The sequence below is a fragment of the Lutjanus erythropterus genome, chromosome 20, assembly GCF_056507025.1.
Source record: "Lutjanus erythropterus isolate fLutEry1 chromosome 20, fLutEry1.hap2, whole genome shotgun sequence".
Taxonomy (NCBI): Eukaryota; Metazoa; Chordata; class Actinopteri; order Lutjaniformes; family Lutjanidae; genus Lutjanus; species Lutjanus erythropterus.
The window spans coordinates 30,819,237-30,840,252 of NC_139336.1; the positions used below are offsets into that span (position 1 = coordinate 30,819,237).

The 21,016-nt window shown below is 41.4% G+C and overlaps 1 protein-coding gene across 1 annotated transcript in view; it reads right to left on the minus strand.

The window, feature by feature from the left end:
* The window catches only part of pappaa (pregnancy-associated plasma protein A, pappalysin 1a), a 119,048-nt gene that overhangs the window by 57,804 nt on the left and 40,228 nt on the right, over positions 1 to 21,016 (minus strand). The window contains exons 8-10 of the mRNA XM_084745800.1: positions 17,247 to 17,375; positions 16,985 to 17,076; positions 11,803 to 11,999 (exon numbers count right to left, since the gene is read on the minus strand). Of these exons, the coding sequence (XP_084601926.1) occupies positions 11,803 to 11,999; positions 16,985 to 17,076; positions 17,247 to 17,375 (418 nt within the window). The remainder of the gene's footprint in view (positions 1 to 11,802; positions 12,000 to 16,984; positions 17,077 to 17,246; positions 17,376 to 21,016) is intronic.

A 21,016-nucleotide genomic window follows, 5' to 3' on the forward strand; every position in this document is an offset into this window, starting at 1 on the left:
TAATATATTAAAGGGAAAGTTCGCATACAGTAGATGGCGATCTGCAAACCCCCAAATTTGGGGAAGCAGCAGGAGTACCAGTGCAGGAAACTAAGCATTGTAGTCCTGTGGACAGGGTCAGCAGAAAAACATATTTATCTTAAAAACAAGCCCACGGAATAAATTCAAGTATCTGACATATTTACAGTATATTCCTGCTTTACTTTGCCGTCGAAAAGCAGCCTTTTCTGAGAAAAAAGCACTGTTGTGTAAGCAAAATGTTGCTGCCTCTTTCTCAACAATGCTCCGTTTACAGAAACTGTCATTTTATCTCGCAGAATACAAGTGTTGCTGGTCTACTGCTGCCTTGATCGGCTAGCTTGTTTGAGCTACTGTGTGACTCAACTAACCTTTTACAACACAAAGGTCACACAACAACACAAAAGACTGAGTCCGAGACCAAAGGGATCTGGTTGGTTTGGAGAAAGTGGGAAAGTGGGAACGGTAGTTTCCCATCAAAACAGGCACATTTAGAGCACACTTAAACTGATATTCATATTTTATGTGAGCAAATACGGACACCAGTACTCCTGCAGCTTCTCCAAACTGGGGTCATCCCGACTGATCTACTGTAGGTAATTCACTCACTATGGATACTTAATACAACCCCACTTCCCCCCCAGAACCCAATTCCCTTTAAGGTAATGCATCAGTTTAATGGGAATCAATTTTGTTGTCATCTATAAGATAATGGTACTAAGCATGACTCTAAAACTATGTAAGTATGTGGCTTTGGTTATGTTGGGATGTTAAGTGGTGATCATGAGAACGTATCACATCTACACATCTTGACAGACAAAAGGACGCCATCATGCCAACATAATGCCTCACATGTATGCCACATGCACGTTGAAGAATGCAATCGCTGGCAGATATTATCAGCGGACTGGCTTGTAAGAGCGTCTCTGTTCTTGGGACTGTTAGAATTTATCTTTGTCAAGCAACTTTCCCACAACCCCTTTTGTCTACACCACTTTACAAGTTCACATTTCCCAAAATGATTCCAACCCCATCATCTTCAGTCTCGATAGTCTGTGCATGGTTTTTGCCTTCATTCAGTCTCTCGCTTTAGCAGTAAATATAATCACTACCACAACTGAGCTGTTCATTCATTTTGCGTGATCCATCAACCTCAGCATCCAGCGACTCAGTGTGAGCGCTGCTGCACCAGGAGTCGATATGAGAGGATACCTGCTGAGTTTATTGTTTGTTTCAGATCCTGGTTTATGACTCTGTGAGGTCAGACAGTGACCTAGTTTGTTTTTTTGCTGGATTTGTGGAAATTTTGGACACATGCAAATGAAGAAAACAATTTCCTAAGAGAATGTTTATCCTGTCACAGCACCTCCTAAAACATGTTTATTTCCATCAAAAGGTATTTCTTCTTCTTCTTTTCCATTCCTCCCTCTCTCTTTGTCAAAGGCACATATATACGAATTTGAAGCCTGAGCAGGAGTGAGCATCTGTGAGGCATTTGTGGAGAGAAAGAGCAACAGAGAGAAACTAGTATGAGTTTCCAAGCACCATCCCATGGTTTACTGGAATGCTGGTGAGCGCCTGGTGTGTGAGGTAATGTCCTGTCACCCAGCCCCACCCATACCCACTGAAGCTCACCGTCTCATTGGTCCAGGGGCTAATGATGGGCCACTTCCATGGCCTACTGAGAATGGGGCTGTAAAAGTTGGGTGAGTGGGTGCAATTATGCAGTTTACCTATCCCAGTCTCATCAGGGCAGACATGAGTAGCGACTGGGTGGCAGGCAACACGGACCACAACCTAATGTATAGGGACTGGTAAGCGTACAATGCCAGCAAGTTGAAAACAGATGGGTCTGCGGAGAATATAAATGTCCCTCAGTCAGTGGCCCCCTATGCTCAATAAAACAGGGCCAAAACCCTGCATATTAACAGCTTGAAAATGTTACAGGGGGTCATCAGTGCCATGAAAAAAATACACCAGTCACAATGAGGTTTCCACATGGCAGAACCACAATAATAATTGAAACGGGAAAAGTAAAAGGGAAAAAGGAACGCCATCCCAGAGGTTTCTTTTTAATGTTACCACACGCTTATGTCACTGGCACGGTGCCTGACGAGGGCTGTGTGGTTTGGGGGAATGTTGGTGAGTGAGACAGTGCCAGAGGAGCTGGCCTTCCTGCGCTGCTGAAAGCAACAGCTCGGCTACTGTATGAGCTTTTGTTTTTGTGGGCATGTTACGCGCGTGTTTAAGCATGTGTGCAAGTTTGCCTGTGTGTTTGTTTGCATGCATATGTTGAGCAAAGAGTGTTTAAATGTGTATATACACTCTGCATTAGCCTATACACCGTCTTAGAAATAAAGGTGTCAACTAGAACGGTAAAGGACAGTCCAGGGGTCGTGTCAGGGGTTGCCTGGTCAGCAGCTTTCTCTGGAGAAATCATCTGTCTTGCTGAACCGTAAAGGATTCTTTGGTTTGTCCCCAAAGCAGTCTTTTCGGTTCCTGGTAGAACCTTTTATAAAGGCTCCACTTGGAAACCTTTCAGAGAGTTCTTCCTAGAATCCAACATAAAGAGCTATACAGAGAACTATTAGCGAAATGTTTTACTGAGAACCCTCTATGAGAGGTTCTACGGGGAATCTTTCTACGATGTAATGGTTATACCCAGACTCCTCTCTAACAAGAGACCACCCAAGGGGTTCAAGAACTCAACCACAGGGTTCTACCGAGGACCTTTTTATATTCCAAATGTTTTATTTAGAACTCACCCAGGCAGATCTACCGAGAACTCTCTTATATTCCAATGGTTTTATCTAGAACCTACCTAAGAGGTTCTACCAAGAACCTTTTAACATTCCAAAGGTTTTACCTGGAACTAACCCAGGGCACTTTTCCACCAAATAGGCTTGGGTTCTTGGACCAGCTCCCATTCAAGATCCTTGGAATCTTGATGTTATCCACTTAACCAGTCCCCATTTTAACAAATTTTGAGTTGAGCTGTCGTAATCAAGGATCTGCAGAGGGATCTGCACAGTGTACAACAACCTCTAGATTACAGTTTGGTTCCCAAGAAAATCCTGCTATTTTTGGTTCCAACTGGGAACCAAGCTATCAGGTTCTGAACCAGTTAAGTTTTGGTGGAAATGCTCTGAATGGCTCAAAATTAGGTGCTTTAACTGGGACCGTAGCGGTTCCGTGTTGGTGGAAAAGGACCCCCACGAGGTTCTGTGGAGATCCCTTTTATGTCATGGTACCAAAAACCCTTGACAACCTCTTTATGAAAAAGTTCTTAACGGATTTCAAAAACCTTTTAAGAACTTTTTCTTCCAAAAAGGGTTTTTTTTGGATGAAAGGGGCTCTTAATGGAACCTTCAGATCCCTTGATGAACCTGTTCTGTGCAGGTGCTGAAAGAACCTTTTTGGAACCTTTATTTCTAACGGTGTACAATATGCATGTTCACCCCGCTGAAGTACACAAACACACACTGGCTGATATTTTGGGACCTGGAAGAAAACTGGGACAGTTATTATTTCTTTGAGTCATTTCTTTTACTTGTCCATCTCTGAAGCATTACTTACCTACAGATGACTGTGGTAGGTGTTATTTAATTCAGACCTCATGCACATATGTTTGTTTTACATCTAAAGATGGGTGAACTTTATATATAGGCAATTTCTTGCAGCATGAGAGGACTAAAATGTTATCCCTTCTGTTGCTTATGTATAATTAAGGGGAGTGTTCTCCAGGGGTGCCCAGGGGTTGCGTCAGAGATTGCCTGGGCAGCGGCCCTCTCTGGAGAAATCACCTGGTTTGCTGTTTGATCTTAAAGTTTGAATGCACATGCACACCTTCCACTAACACAAACTCATCTGCACACATGTACAAGAAGGTCGGCACACACTCAGACACACACACGCACACACACACACATGCACACACAGGTTAGTTGCTAAGGCCAGTTCTCCAATCCAATCCCCCTAGAGCAAGTTGAGCTGGCTCACCATATTCCATGGTGTGGTAGTGGGGGAACATTATGTTCTGCTCCACAAAGACAGCAGTAGTACATTTCAGTCCCCTATGGACCTGCCCTATAATCCTGCATGGAGTCGGCACTGTGAGTGTGTGTGTTTGCCTGTGAGTCTCAGTTTGACTGTGTACCTGTGTGTAAGGAGAATCATTTAAGTAAGCTGAAGCCACCTTACTGTATTCACAGGTAGGCCTATATTAGAGGTCTGCTACAGCATTTTGCAATGGGTCTGACATTCAAATAATGAAAACAATAAAACTATTAAACCTGGCTAGAATGTTTTTGGCAGTTTTTGCAATCATTAATGTGTCTCAACTTTATTAACTTCATACATTCTCTGGTGTCCATATGGTATTTTGATTGGATCGAACTGCTCATTTGAGGACATTCTAATGTGGAAATGGCCAATAAGAGTGGTTTTGGACCATTTTCTACTTTCACAATCATTTTTATTCAATGATGTATTTTCTTTTGAGTGCAGTAAGACTGTCGGTCAAACTAATTTCCAGATTGTTTTACCTCCAATTACAACCACCAACTCCATCTGTTCATCCATCTGTCATTTGTCATCTGACTTCTTACATTGTTTCATACGTCATTTCAGCCATCATTTAATGTATGCTATATATCATTTACTTACTCGTCTGGTTCTACAGCACCTGATTGCTGTTTGCACCTTTGTATTCATTAGGGGTTGTGTCCACCAAAGTGTTTTTTCACAGCTGCAAACACCCAGCTGGGAATACTTGAGAGTGCTTCGGTTACTATGATACAGAATACCTGCGGAAGTAACAGTTTATTTATGGGCTGCAATTACCTAATTTCACAGAGAGTTTGTGTTATCAACAAATATTTAATCTTAAGATGTCACCACAAGGTAGAGCACCTGCTCCAGGCCTTGCTCTGGATGAAGGAAAGCCCAAAGCAGGGACCCACCTGTTTATGTGGGCTTGTGAGATATTGCTCGCGAGGAAACATCGCCTGGGTCAACAGTTGAAGTTAGATAAAGACTGGTTCAAAGAGTACTTTCATACTGAGCAGGTCACGGTTTATAGTATTTGTCCCAGCTGTCCTCAGATGTCACTGGACAGCATGAAGTGACACTGTTCGTACCATGGTTCCTTCCACCTCAACACAACTCTGCAAGCTGCTGCTGGGATTTGCACTCCACGACCCAAAAATGAATGTGTGTCATTCTTAAAAAATTCAGCGCACATTTACATTCTGTGAAGGTAAACTGCAGACTACTAAGCCATTGTGTACAAAAGGGCAGAATGTATTTATGGCTCTATGCACCATTTATTCTTATGTTGCTGAACCCTCCCTCAGCAGTGGTTTGAATGTGGGAGCGTTCACCCATCCTTCTCCTTGGCTTTGCTCTGGTGCGTGAAGATTCAGGAGTTAAAAAAGTTCAGCTCAAGCACAAATGCAGTATATTGAGATTATCATTCACCGTGGCATTTAATGGATGTGAATCTGTATTAGAGTTTTACAGTAGAAATAAATTTGTGTATTCCTCTTATACACACAAGTACATAGCACTTGAGATTTCGTGCAGATACATGATCTCTCTTTTTCCTCAAGTGCCTTCTTGTGCTGTTGTTGCTTTCTTGCATCCGCAAAGATCCCTATCACTGCTGCCCGCCTCCCGCTCTCTCAGACACAAAGACACACACACACACACACACAGCATCAAGACTGTCCTTAGACATCAAACGGAACTGACACACAAATCCAATGCAGGACTTGTTTACTAGATCAGAAGGAAATGATGTACTATCCATTCCCCGTACCCTCAACGCACTCATTCAAAACAAAAAAACACACCCACAAACACAGAGTCAGTTACACTTTAGCATTGTCCCGTATCAGGGTAGCACATCTTTAACCCAACTCTCTACCAAAGAGCTGTGAGCCATGAACATGCAAACATGATTAAATGAAACCGCAAAGGATGAAGCGAGCTATTACTGTAACAAGGCAGGACAATGTGCTGTTGGTTCCTGATAAAATTACAACAACTACAACAAGCACAGACTCATTTTCATAGGCATTTTTTTAACTTCTCTGCATCATGGCACTAAGGCAAAGTTTGAGAAAGTAGTTAAATCTTCCTACCTCCAGTTTGGTCCAAGTTATGGCTTGTGGATTAAAAACTCCTAAAAGCAATTCTAAGAAAGATAGTTGGTTACTGATTTCGGGTTGGTAATACGGGTCAAGCCAACAATCAACTCGCTTGCTGCAGCTTTAAGTGTTACAGTTTTCCATATGTTGTATCTTAAACACAACACAGAGGTGGGTCAGTAGAGGTTTTGGTTGTCAGGGTCTCTCCATTACAACAAGTCCTCCAAATTAAACAACAAAATACACTGTTTGTATGTAATTACCTTCCAGAACAACACATGCAAGCGTTTTCTGTTCTGACACACCTATCAGCAGGATGATTTATTTTTAAGTGCCTTCAAAACCATTACAAATCCCTCTTGCAAAAATAAAGCCATTTTTCAATCTTATTTAGGAACAAAAAAAGTCTTGGTATTGATTAGGGAAGGAGCGTGGCGACGGTTAAAAGACACCAATGTTGGCTTTTGGTCAAAAATGGAAAGTGAACAGCGGTCCCCTGTGTCTAAACCTGACACCACCATGAACCCCTCTCTTTGTGGACCTCCTGGCTCCATAACATCACAGTATTTCCACCTTTGTGGAACTTTTTGTGGCTACAGTAAATGTCGAACCCTGCAATTACTACAGCCACTAGATGGCTTTGTCACTTTAATGTAAACATCCAGTGTGTCATTTTGGGGCATTGGCTGAAATTACTGGCTGTGTTGTTTTTGTTGGGAGTACAGTCTTGTATATAGACTGATTTTAATGCAAAAATCAAAAGGTATGTGCATGGAGGAAGTTTCATTTGGCATTTGTATATTACTCAATAAATATTAGATAGAATATTGTAAGTATGTATTGTAATTCAGTTACTATTCCCAGACTCAAGAAATGAGGGAATATCTTTTGGGAGAATGGTACTCATTTTTCCAGTAGGGATCTGGAGATTTGGAGAACCCAAGGAGCACTGAAGCTGTTCTGGTGGCTTGTGGTGGCCCGACACCTTGCTAAGACACTTAATGGTGGTTTTCTTTGTACACTCCCTTTGCACTTCTAACCTTTATTCTGGGACTCAGTTTGCCTCCCTCGCTTTATTCGTCTCTGTCTTCCTCTCTACACAAAACCACTAGAAGGACAATAATGGCACATTTTGTGGGATGGATGCTCGTGGTTAACCAGACACTAACTCCAGCAGAGAACTTTACTGTCATTTTGGCTTTGTGCCGTGGTAATGACATTGTCTCGGGGGTCTGGTTGGCTGAGATCAAAGGGTTACGCTTCCTGCCAAGTCCTGACAAGAAATGACAGCTGTCCCCTCTGTATCTCTATTATTGATCCCGTCAACCATGAGAATCTCGCTGTACTGACTTAGTGTCACGATTGTTGTAACTTCACTTACCGTATGTTTAGCATACAAGGAATGGGGGAGTGACAAAGAGAGAATAAGTGTGTTGTGACCACATTGTGAATGCTATGTAACCCCAGAGCCATTCCAACAGCAGCTTAGCATCTGACAGGGTCACCCTTAAGCTTATTTATGCATGGTCACTCAACACTCTCAACAGTTGTTTCTCGAGAAAAGACACTATGTCGCAACATGACCTGCATTTATACCAGTGAAGAGAATATTATTCAAATGACTGAGTATAATCATAGCCCAATTAACCTTTTTTACCCTACAGATTGAGTGCATTCACTTTATTCTTTAATGTGTCATACAAATGTCAATATTGTCTGACTTCTTTTGGCAGCTTGGTTTCCTTGAAGTAGCAAGTATTCCATGGCATTGAACCATCCAGTGTATGGAAATTGTTAACATTGACAGCAATGCTGCAAAACAGATCTTGTTGTCATCTACAAAAGGAAAGCAATAGCATGTCTCTGCTTTTCATTACTGAGGAGGCAGGTGTCAGGCTCTTCCATAAAAACATCATTGATATAGACAAGGTCATTTCTCTTGAAATGACTCAAGAAATCTGGTGAAAATTGGTCTGTATTCTTACACACTTCCCCAGTGGTTTATTCTCAGTAATCATTGATCTGTTACTCGTTGAAAGCATTCTCCTCTTTCACATAGAAACATTCAGCTATGTTCCACCAGCATAAGTCAATTCAGTGTCAGGGTGTTGTAAGTTCTCACTAAAGCTTTGTACCATATACAGGCTTCAAATTAAGGTGAATTCACAAGTTGAGTTGATGCTCACTTTCCCAGAAATAATGTTTTAGTGTATTCTCCCTTGAATGCAGAAAAGAATCCATGCACCCTAGCAGCAGTTCTCAATCCTCACATCTTTAATACTTTTACTACCCCAACAGCTCCCTGTCAAGGGCAATATGTGAGTCTGGATCAGCAAAGCTATGGTGCTTTTTGCAGACTATTTTGGAGGTTTGGGTGATGGTCCACAAAAGTGGCATATGACGATGTCCACACTGAAACGTTGGCAATGGATGATGACATCATCAGGTTGGTTGTCCCATAGCAGAAAAGCCATCTTGCTCACCAGCTCACCACTGTCCTCACCACTGCTTACCACTATCACTCTGACCATGTAACTATGTTGTGTTCAGCTTCTGAAGCTTGAAACAAAGTTGGCCAGCTAGCTATACTGAGGAAGTTAAGCTAAGAAAAAAATAGTGCAAATAAAAAAAATGGCACAATTGAAAGGAACACACAAACAGCAGCCGTTAGAAAAGAAGCATTGCTGCCACCAATGTAAGCGAGTGTCCTTCCTTCACCAAACTGGGAAGGTATACTAAGACATGGAGACATAACCAATGGCCAGCAGCAACTGCTCTTTTTTTTTAATTTTTTCACCTATAGGTTAAAAACATCACTCTGAGAGAACAAACTTACCTGAAAATACAGAAAACCTTTAAATCACAGTGTTACGATGGTAGAGGGCTAAGTGACTGATGACTGACTGAACAGTGTCCTTTGGCTCAACTATTACATTGCTCAGACAAAGTACATCGCAATCTCAGCAAGGATCGCAGGTTAACAGTATACCATTATGAGAAACTATGCAGCTTTGAGGCTTGGAATTTGGTTCACCTGGTTGTTATCACATCAAATGCCCCTTTTGACCAAAAAATCTTCAAAGTCACCAAGGAAATTAAAACCCTTTATTCAGGCAATCACCAACTAACTGAGAAAACTGGAACGTCGCACGCTAGATAGGGAATGAGATCTAGATGCCTGAAAAATGACTATTCACTGGACACGCTATGGCTGATTGCTGGTTGGCATCAAAACCAACTGTCACCAAAAACAGCACTTAAAATTCCAGCTGCCAGACAGAACCAAAAGCTCCTGCTAAATAGGTAACATCTTCAGTAACTTACCGATCAGCCACTGTGGTATTTTATATGTTTTTCTAAAGTGGCCACATTTAAACTGCAAGCCTACGACCTGGTCTTCATCTCCAGATCCAATCATGTGGCATGAGCCTCCAGGACAGTCACAATAGCCACATGCATGCAATTGCACAGTTGCTTAGGAGCACTGCCTGAACAAGAATCTCTAGGTTATCTGAGGCCTTGTTATGTTATCTTTGTTTTCAGGGAGGGACTACCATAAACAAACAAGTGTGCGCAATTGTTTGTGCAAAATTGTCTGAGTATTTTGTGCTCGAAATGTGCAAGGACACAGTGTAATCAAAGTTCATTTTCAGTTGAAGAGATGGCATTTGATGCTGCTGTACTGCATGTTACTGGAGTGGAAAAATAAATGTCAGCGATTACATGAACATGTACTATATTGGTGAGTGGCCACAATTGAGGACACGATTTTTGATGTAACAGTGTACCTACAAGCTCACGATTTACTGGATATTTGGCCAAGTGCGTGAGAATTCACAGGGAGATGGAGAGGCAGAGAGAGATAGCGACAAGACCAATGTGTTTTGTTAACCTGTGTTTGCATATTTTCCACACATGCACATGCACTTGTGTGTCCACATAGAGTATACAGTCAGTGGCCTTGTAATGAGGTGATCTCATCACATATGACCCTTGGGGAACAGTGTGTTCTCCACAGTAAAACTGCTTTTTGTATGAACAATGTGTCCTTCACAGCAGAAATCCTGTCTTTATGGCTATATGGACATGTTCCATCAGTGTCTCATTCCTCTCAGAGAATAAACCATCTGCAATGTTGACGGTTGGACCGCGCTCACTTTTTTCGGTTCAGACAGAAGTGGTGCCATATAAATATCAAATGCATTAAATGGCGGTGGTTAATCTCCTACCTTTGTTTTTTCACAAATCTTTGCCAAAGTGTTCTTGAGCAAGGCACCTGACCACAGCTGCTCAAGAATTCCTACTTCACTGGGCTTGTAAAATGCATCGTCAGCAGTGAGAACAAGCTTTACAGCCAACATCACACACTTCCAACATCACACAGATGCTTCTGAAGACAGAGCACTGTCTGCCTAGAGGTGTATAACCTAATAACTTTAACACAAGTCTCCTTTGTAGGATTATGAGCAAACTGTATAATTTAATAATGTATGTTAATGTCAGCCAAAGCAAGATACTGCAGCATGTCTGTCTTAACATTTGGTTTGAACAGCAAACACCCTGAAAGCTATTAAAGAACTGAACCATAATGAATTGAAATAATAAATAGGGCTTTAAAGGAGATACTTCAACAACACGCCTTAACTTTGACCATCCATATTAGGGAAATGGGATTAAATAGGATTGAATCTAACGCACTACTATGTGTCTGAAGCGTTGTGTGTGTGCGCACATGGATGTACGTCTCACCCTAATGTTTTGGCCAATCAGTCCCTTTCTGTGTTGTGACAGCAGCAGATCAATGCCTCCACCGGGCTTGGTCAGAATCAATGGCTTCTTCTTTCGTCTTCAATAAGCATTACTTTAATGAGAGCAGCAAACTTCTGCACCCACCCTGGGAAACATCTAATTAGATGTCCCCAATCTCTGAAATTACTTAACTGGCAAACAAGCAAAAGACGCTGTTTTGTGAGTGTCTTGCAAATATTATGGCGTTGTGATTTCTGGTTGAGAACGCAATGGCACCAAATCACCAAAGAATCAAAGACCATACCTCAAATAATGAAGGAGAATGCCTGTTTGTAAAGACCAGTAATGATCCAATTTGTTAACTGACCCGTTGTTTGACAAAATATTTGACTTCATGTCTTCATATAGAGAATTTTAAAGGACCAGTGTGTAAAATTTAGGGAGATCTGCTGGCAGAAACTGAAAATAATATTCATAAGTATGTTTTATTAGTGTATAATCACCTGAAAATCAGAATTGTTGTGTTTTTGTTATTTTAAAATGACCCCCTTTTATCTACAGAGGGATACACTGGCTCTACAGAGGTCCTTTAGTGTTTTTTAGCAGCCAATTATGCCTAATTAGACACTGAAAATGTTAATTGGCTTTAACTGGTTTTGACACCGATCCTCTGTAAAAAAAATAAATAAATAATAAAATAAATAAATATATATATATATATATACACATATATATATTGAAATACTTTTTTTTCAGTTGCCAATCTGTAGCTTGGATGGAAAGCTGTGATGGGCTGGATGTGATGATCACTGGTTGATGATCACAAGGTATTCGGTTGGTTGCAGTCTGCAAGCTCACCGTGAGGACAAACTGTGTGTGTCCTTACCTTGGTTACAGCAGGGTATCCAGCAGCCACCTCACCGGAGCAGTAGGGCTTCTTCTCATGGGAAACGTCGACGGAGGAGGCCCACTGGTCGAGGAAACCGTTGGGAGTGTAGAGGCCACAGTCTCTCACTCCTGTCTCTCGCTCGAAGTCCTCACACACCCCATCACCGTCATAGTAGTAACACATGCTTGGCTCCTCTGCAGGTGAACAGACAACAGAAAAAAATATGTTATTTTAAATAAATCTTTGTGTTTTTATCTGTATAATACAAATGACAAGACTTTACACTTTCATTTTGTGTGCAGGTGATACTCCAATCCTTTTGTGGGAAACAGGTTTACACTCAGGTAACTTATGTCATCATCCATGGTCAGGTGACCTTCGTTGTCATAGTAACAATAGCTGCGACAGTTTGGTCAGGTTTAGGCAATAGACGGTTATCTGTTAATATTTAACAGGGGTTAACAGGGGTTGTCGTTTCATGTGACTAGCGAACCAACTTTTGAATGACTCTTTTGGTTTTGTATTTTCCATAGCTAACCTATATAGCTGAAACAACACTATAGATCAAAAATGAAAGGACTACAAATCCATCTGCTCCTTCAGCACCGAGGACAGCACCATGGATTTTGTGGTTTTTCAGAGCCATAGTCGGGGCCATAGATTATAATTTGCACAAACCTCAGTCAGAATCAATGAGTCTGGTAGACTAGACTAAACATATCCAAGCAAACCACCCCCCTCTGCCCCTGTTCTCTCTCTGCTACAAGAGGATGGGGGGGGGGTGGCAGCTTAACAAGAGGGATGTGTTTTTGTCCTTTTGGTAACAAGGGGAAGGACATCCCTTCTCAAATCACCCACTGGGTTAAGGCAACAAAACTACTTGGTTCGGTTTATGAAAAGATCATGGTTTGGATGAAAATAAGTACGGTGCATTAAGTAAATCAGGTGACATCACATCACACAAGTCACGTAACTTTATGCACCTAAAAACTTTAAAGCATAACTTTTGGTTTCACACAGGAAATGACCTCCAGCCTCCTGGTTGTCCCATGTAAATCTGACCCATCCATCCACCCCACCTCCTCCACACACAGACTTTCTCGCTCTGTATACTACGTTGCTGCTCCCCGCAGAAGTTAATGGGAAGGACTGGCATAACTGCATGCTATTTTAAAGTATAAAGTCATGATATTTGCCTTGCATGTTTTCATTTGCACAAAGCCATACAGGTAAGTTTTTACACACCACTTTGTTCACACCACATGACCATTCTAACTTTATCTCGATTATTTCAGAGGCTGAAGAAGGAGATGACCAGAAAAAGAAGGGTAAGGGATAAAAGGCGCAGGGGAAAAGGAAGATGAATTCTTGAGTGTGTGAAAATCTACAAATAGAGATGAAAGAATATGTTAACATCAGGAAGAAAGAAACAAAAGGAAAGAATGAAAGGGAGAGAGACAAACAGATTGAGGAGTTTGGGGGGGGGCTAGGGGGACCAGACAAAGTCAAGAGGTAAAGAAAGATACAGCCGTAATCTTTACAGACGTCCCACCCGGAGTTAGGGTCTGGAACTGGAAGCTTATGGACTGGAGGAGAGGGGAGCAGAGCAGGGAGGTTGCCTGGGCCTCATTGCTCTCAGCTCTCAGCTAAAGCAGTGTCAGCCGGTGGGGTTCCAGTTAGGGGGAAAGGCGGCATTCTGTGCCAAGTTGGCCGGGGCCTCCTCCTCGAAATTCCAGCCCTCTCCAGCACAGCCAAAAACTCAAGTCAGTTCTGTGCTCTGGCAATGGTGAAACGAGGGGCTACTGAGGGGGCATATGGAATACGCTCCCGCCAGTCACTCAGCGGGAACAGAGGCAAGGAAGAAGGGGAAGGAGCGAGGCTGAGATGAGAGGAAGCTCAAACAGTGGCTTGTGAAAGCTGCAGAAGTAATGGATAGAGTGTGAGCTAAAGAGAGGAGAGGAGAGGAGAGTAAAGGATGGAAAAGGAGCAAGACTATTGCTACAGTATTTGACTTTGGACAGGGATAGAATAAACAGATAACGGAAAAAGTGGAAAGGTGATTGAGTGCAAGAGCAAAAAGAAAAGAGAGCCCTACAGTTGGAGAAAGAAAGAGAGTGATGAGATGAACAAAGATGGATAGAGACGGAGAGAAGGTCCAGAAGCTGTCAAAACAAACTGTACCTGTGTTTTTTTTTCTTCAAATAGGAGCAAATCTGAACTTCAAAAGCCATCACTTATGTGACAGTGGCAATATGTGACTGTGGAGTAAAGGGATAGTTTGGACTATTTGATGTGGGGTTGCATGAGGTACCTCAGCTGCGGTAGATGCTGGTTGGCATGGTGCAATTTAGGAGAGGCAGAGAGAGGACCAGCATAGAAGCTAAGCAATGTACCCCTGTGGACGGGGGTCAGCGACAAAAGGTATTTCAGCCACTTAAAAAAGGTTCACCTAAACAAATATCAGCATCAGTTTAATTAAGCACTATATTTGAAATATTTTTACCACTTTACCTTGCTGTCGGACATCCTTTTCTGACGGGAACATGCCACAAAACAAGCCAAATGTCACTCTTTTCAACCCAACCAAACTCCATAGGCAAAATCAATTCATTTTACCTCACAGCTCATGGGAGCTGCTGATCTACCACTGCCTCAGCCTGGTAGTTTGTTTCTGTTACTTTGTGACTTTGGTGTTTTAAAGGGATAGTTCGGATCCACCAAAGTCACACAATAATGCAAGCGGAGTAACAGATTGAGGCAACGGTAGACCAGCAACACCCCTGTTCTGAAAGGTAAAGTTATCGATTTCTGCTGAGGAGTTTGGTTGATAATAGTTGGCTCATGGAACTGCAGTTTCCTGTCGGAAAAAGCTCTCTGATGACAAAGTAAAACAGTGAAAAATTTTCTAAATATAGCCTACACTTACGCTGATATTTATTTTTTTAGATGGGCCTTTTGTTGCTGACTTCTTCCACAGGCGTTCATCACTTGGCTTCAGTGCTGGTGCCTCTGTCTGATACACTGACTGTCCATAAGCCTCTCATATAATTTCAAATAAACCCAACTATCCCTTTAAGAAAATCAGATTACATTTCCTTTATCCTTTTTCTCCACCTATGTTTTCTATGGCTTTGAGCCTTATTGAGACATGGCCGCTGGGATTGTAACATCAGGTGGGGTCGTGAAAAGAACTTGTCGATTTCATCAATTCCAGATATAATTCGGCTCAATCGTGTGAATAGCCTATTAAAGCTCATCCAGGCTGTAGCACCCTGGCCCCGTTGTATACTTAGTGTCAATTCTCCATCCAACTCTCTCTTTCACTATCCAACACACTGACAAGCAGGCACTCTCTCACACATACAGACAGATGGACAGAAGGTCCCATCATTATAGTGTCAGATTTCTGTGCAAAACTACAACTATGTCAGACAGTGTTGAACACACACACACACACACACAGAAAAACACACACACACACATTTACGCACACCCCTGAGCACTGCAGTTGGTGGAAAAACAGCACAGCCAATGCAGTCATCCAGCAATCTGACAGGGATTAAGTGGCCACTTCACAGAGGCTCACACATGTGTGTGCATGCATGCATGTACTGTACATGCACAAACACACACACACACACACACAATCACAACAGGGGGGCAAAATGATTGTCAGACAGGAGGAGAACTGGACAGGAAACCATCCATCTATTCATAAAGAAAAAAAACTACATAGGAGATGCCAGTCACTCAACTATGTAAAGTAAAATGACTCACCCTTTTGAAAAATAATGACTTCCAGATTTTCAAACACAAGGTCAAAGTGATTATGGTATCTAATGCAATTTTTATCCTTTTGAGAGAGACATGAAGTACTTGGATGAAACACCCGCAGATGTCAACTCTGTTCATTCACAAAGTCAGCCCGTGGGTCTCATCGACAACTTCGCAGCATTTGTATTTTTTTTTCTATTTAATATTATCATGGCACAGAGGAATACAAAGCTGAAATATTATGTTAGAACTTAGAGCACACTTTATATAAAAGTTGCATCTAACATGTAGATGCCATTTAAAATGTCACTTTTGGCCAGTAAAGTATCAGTCAACATTTAAAAACACTTTAAAACATGAAATAGATAGAATACGTATAGATTTCAATAAATTAAATTAAAACAGCCTTTAATTACTTGTGTTTTCTATACTCCTCTTTACAAAATGTGTTAGCTCTGGCTACATTTACTACACAAGCAATGTCTTGCTCCAAATGATTGCTTGCTGATCCAAATGTTAACATAAAAGCCTTGAGATAAAACCATACAGACTTACTAGAATGCAGAAATTCGTAACACAGACTGCACGCTCATATGACACACACTAACTGTTACTGTTGCTGATGTATGTCGACAATGATTTAACACAATCTGGGCACTGCACAGCCACAGCGCATATTACAACGGCTTCATCAGAACATGAAAAGAGCACTGAACCACTGTAGTTCATAATAATAATTGAACGTGCTTTCCCCTGATGCAATTAACAAGCTACAGAGGAGTTAGATTTTCTCTGCAACCTTGTAAATAACATCATCAGAGTCCACATTCATTAGGATGTCTTTCCCCCGCTGCCAATAAATCTGTTATTTTTGCACATTTTACACCCTCAGCCAAAACAGCTTTCTTTGTTTTTTTTCCTTCTTCTTCGCTGCCCCACACCTTTTGTCGTTTGATTCGTTTTCTTTCGGCCTGGTGGCGCTGGTGTAACATTACATTTCGTGCACGCTCAATTTCAAGTTTCCGCGCTGACTTTGACCTGTACCTCAAGGGGATCGTGGGTGAATGTATTTATTAAAAGGTACAGTTCTCAATGGTTTTTGGCTGCACTGAAATATCTTCTTAAATCAAAATTATTATTATTATTATTATTATTATTATTATCATTATTTCAATCAGTGCAATTTCCAGATAGCTTGCTATATGTCACACAGCTTCTGATATATATCATAACCACATGCTTCTACTAATGGTACCGGAGCAGCTTGAGAAGTCAGTGGCTAAATTCCTCAAATCAGAGGTGCACTGAAGGCAAACAAACTATCTTCTATTTCTAGTATTTTCCTCCAGAGAAATAAACCAGTGAGCAAGCATTTCTATTATAACCTTGACGACATGTGACTTACCAATACAGTTGAAGAAGGGCTCTTTCTTGCACTGACTGGAGCAACCATCCCCATTCATGGAATTCATATCATCACATTCCTCTCCTTTGGAACTAAAACGGCAGGGAAGCATGACTCAGAAAACATCCATACAAACATGATAAATAAGGAAACACATTAAGAGCAAAGCAGTTCTTTTCTGAGAGTAATTCATTGCACATCTGCATGCATGCATTTTAGTATGTTATGTATTTTAATCATGTGAGTGTGTGGGGCCTGTTACCTCTGGATGCGTCCATCCCCGCAGTAGTGCGCCCCCAGTTCGTGCACCAGAGGCGGGGAGGGTTCACTCTCACTACGGCCGGAGATGGTTTGGACCTGGTAGGTGTAGGCAACGTGTGGCAGCACATCCCTGCGCAGACAGAGGCAAAAATCACAGTAAGCTCACATATTTGGTAATAGTGTGAATCCTTGAAGACATTTCTGATGAGTACAAAGAAAGGAAAAAAAGAGTAAAAGTTTGCACAGTGAGAAAGAGACACGGGCCAGGCTTGTGGAGGATGGGTCGACAGGACTGAATGTGTGTGTCTCCTAGTAACTAAGGTACCACTACCCAACAAAAATTACAACATCTGTTTTGGCACACACTGCCACAAATCTACCAATCCAGTCACACGTTGCGTTTACTGGGTCCAGCTTTGATTTGTTTCCTTATCATAGTGAATCAAGGAACCATCATGATGAATGCACAATGGACAGGAGAAATATTGGGGGGGGGACTACTCACTTTGCCGGATGTAAGTCGCCATGATGGTTTCCTGAGTCACCATGATAAGGAAGTCTGAAATAAAAGTCTGAAAGGAAAAAAAAAACAAATGAGAAAACCAAAACCATAAACCGAAAAAAAAATCAAAGCTGTAAATGAGAAACCAAAGCCATAAGCAAAGCAACAAAACAAAACTCGATGAAAGAAAACTGTAACAAGTGCAACTGAGGGTGCTGTTGTGACATCAGCTGTCCTGTTTTTATTTTTCGTACTTTTTCTCTGATCTGTTGTTTGCCTTTACATGTTGTTACACAATCAGATCTAATTGTTTCAGTTTGACTACAGGCATGATTTAATGGTTTCTGATCAAGTGAATGACACACATGATGGGTCTCCTCAGACTCATCAATAATTCTGCTTTAATCGCTCAGATAAGATGAAACATGGAGCTGAGGCAAGTAGCCCGTTTTATAAATCCTCATTATCTTTTGTTTCATTTTATTTGCAGGAAGCAGAACTAAGAAGAAAGGTTAAAACAAAAAACATGTAAAGGCAAGCAACAAATCTGAGATTATGTATTTATACATCTATATTGACCGATAAAAACAGGATAAAGATCGTTTTAACATCAGCACTCTCAGTTGCAGCTTTATTGTTTACAGTTTTCTTTCTGTTTTGACTTTTTTTTTCCTTTTGCTTATAGTTTTGGTTTCTCATTTCTAGTTTTGATTTGTCGCTTATGGTCATGGTTTCTCCTTCATGGTTTTCTTTTTTTGGCTTTCAGAATTTTTGACCCGACATCACGTGTGTTTGTGAGTGTGTGTGTGTGTTGGGGCTGAAGACTTTAGATTTTAATTTTGTTTCAGACATGCACACACTCTAATATGTTTTATAAATGTCTTGTGTTATTTGTGACTTCTATATGACCTGCGTTGGCTGCTGTCTGTAAATGGTCTTAAAATGACAATAATATTGTTAATTGTAATTACTTTGGGGACAAACAAAAGTAGTTATTGTGACAGGCCTAGTTGTCATGTATTTGTGTAGTTGTAATTTTGTGTTGTTTGTCAGTTGTTGGCTGAGGTAGATACAGTTGGCTCCCTTGTCTATTACAATTAATTTTTTCTCAAACAAAATTTTTTTAACTTTTGTTTACCACCGGATGGATATGATATGGCTCACATGAGTACCAGGGCATACATGGATTCATATGTCCATTACACAAAGCAACTCATACACATGCACGCACATACACATACACAATAGCTTTGTTATTAGTACCACACTGCCCGTCAGCTACCGGCTTTAAAGTTAAACAACAATGCACAGGCATGAACCACTGTCCCCACTGCTGCCATATAATCCCCAGTGTGAGTGCAATGCAACACCAGCAGCAAACATCACTCTGGTACCACAAAGGTTTCGCCCAAGGCCAAAGCTAAAGTCAGCAACCGAACCAGGAGTGTGTTGTATCTTTGGTATCTTTTTTTTCAACTGGAGTTCTGTAATGTTGCATTGGTTCATCACAGTTCTCTCCAGCAACTTGATAGGATGCTGTCTGATTGGTTTAAACAAAGTGGATCTGGGGAATTCAGTGTTGACTTCCTGGCAATGAATAGCGTCAATGATTTGTGGATTCTCACTTTTTAAATAACATACCATAATATTTGGGCTTGGGGAAGGTATCAAGTATCAAAAGGCTCAAGTCCGGGTGAAGTCACAAGTAATCGGTCAAGTTGCAAATCTTTTTTGATTTTGTCAGGTCGAAATCCAAAGTCATCAAATGTGCGACTCGATACACCTCTGGTCAAGGTATCCAGCATACCCATGTACAAACATATCATAGACAAAAAAACATTGCATTGCATGATGGATGCTCTCCCTTGAGTGATCCGTGTTAAAAGGAGCACAATCAAAACATTTACAACAGGAATGAGTATTCTCTTCACAACATTTCTGACTGTGACTCCGACTGTCCTGTGGCTTTTGTTTTTCACCCTCATCTTCGTTTCTCCAGTGTTTGTTCATCACATTCCCGGCAGACAGAAAGTAGACCAAGTTCAAGTTAGCTGTGCTGTGCTGTCCCAAATATAAAAAATGGTGGACCTAAAGATCAAGTAACAAAATGAATTTCCCCACAGCAAAATGTGTGCCTAGGATGAGATATTTATGTTGGCTTTATTATTATCAACACTGAATGTTTGACCTGACAGACTCTCTTTTATATTACAGTATGTCCTGTTCTGCAATGTTGGCTCACACTGGTGCAACTCCAGGCTACACTCAAACATGCCCCCTCTAATTGAATTAGTTTAGCCCCTGGAAAAGTCAAGCTGTGGGGGACTTTATCTTTGAGGAGAGCAAATACACAGAATAGAGGGAAAGAAGAGAGGAACAGATATTGCTTTGCAGCAAGGCAGCACATGAATTTCCTTTTTGTGGATAATGAGAAATTCTGGCTATCATACTGTAGGTAATCCAATGCACAGAAGAGTAATTGCACTGCTTGATCAGGCCACAGTGAGAGGTACGGTCATGCAAGAATGAGCAAGAACAAAGAGACAAGTTGCTAGATCCGACTGAGTAGGAATTAAGTGGGGAGGAAAGCAGGAAAATACATAGGGCAAATACATAAAGAAAAGGGAGGAGTAAATGGTGACTTCTAAAATAAGGTCTAGGCAAGTTGTATATATAGGGCAGGGGGACTTCTGTGGAAAATGTGATGAGGTAACGGTCATCTATTCTGCATTATGCTGAGGTTTATTCCATCGATCTTCCCACGGGTAGTTAGGCTCAAGGTACTGCTCTCCCAATAGCTTTGAGTTAGCTCAAAGAAGAGATTTGGAGACCAAAGACACCTGAAAAATTACAGCATTGTTTGCATGTTTATATTTCCCTGACAAGCGATTGTCTCAGTCATGGGGATAACAACGGTCTTCTTTCAGCAGCAAAGGAGGAAGTAGTGTGATGTTGGTGTACTGCCACAAAAAAAAAGTCTTAGGAAGAAGGCCGAGGTGGACGACTGAGCACCCAACCGCAGTGTTTCAGACCACAGGCTGTGGTTTGCGTCCACAGTCAATGTTGATTTTCTTTAGCAAGTCTATCTTAGACTCGCAAGTCAGCCTCTGAATGCTTCGCTCAATAGAGACTGAGAACAATCTCCCAGCTTTTGTTGCTAAAACTTGGTGGAAACAATTAGGGAGTTTAAAAAAAAAAAAAAAAAACTCCATTGCTGAACCACTCAAAAGCCTTTAGGGAGGCCCTTCATATTGGTGTGGTGACATCGA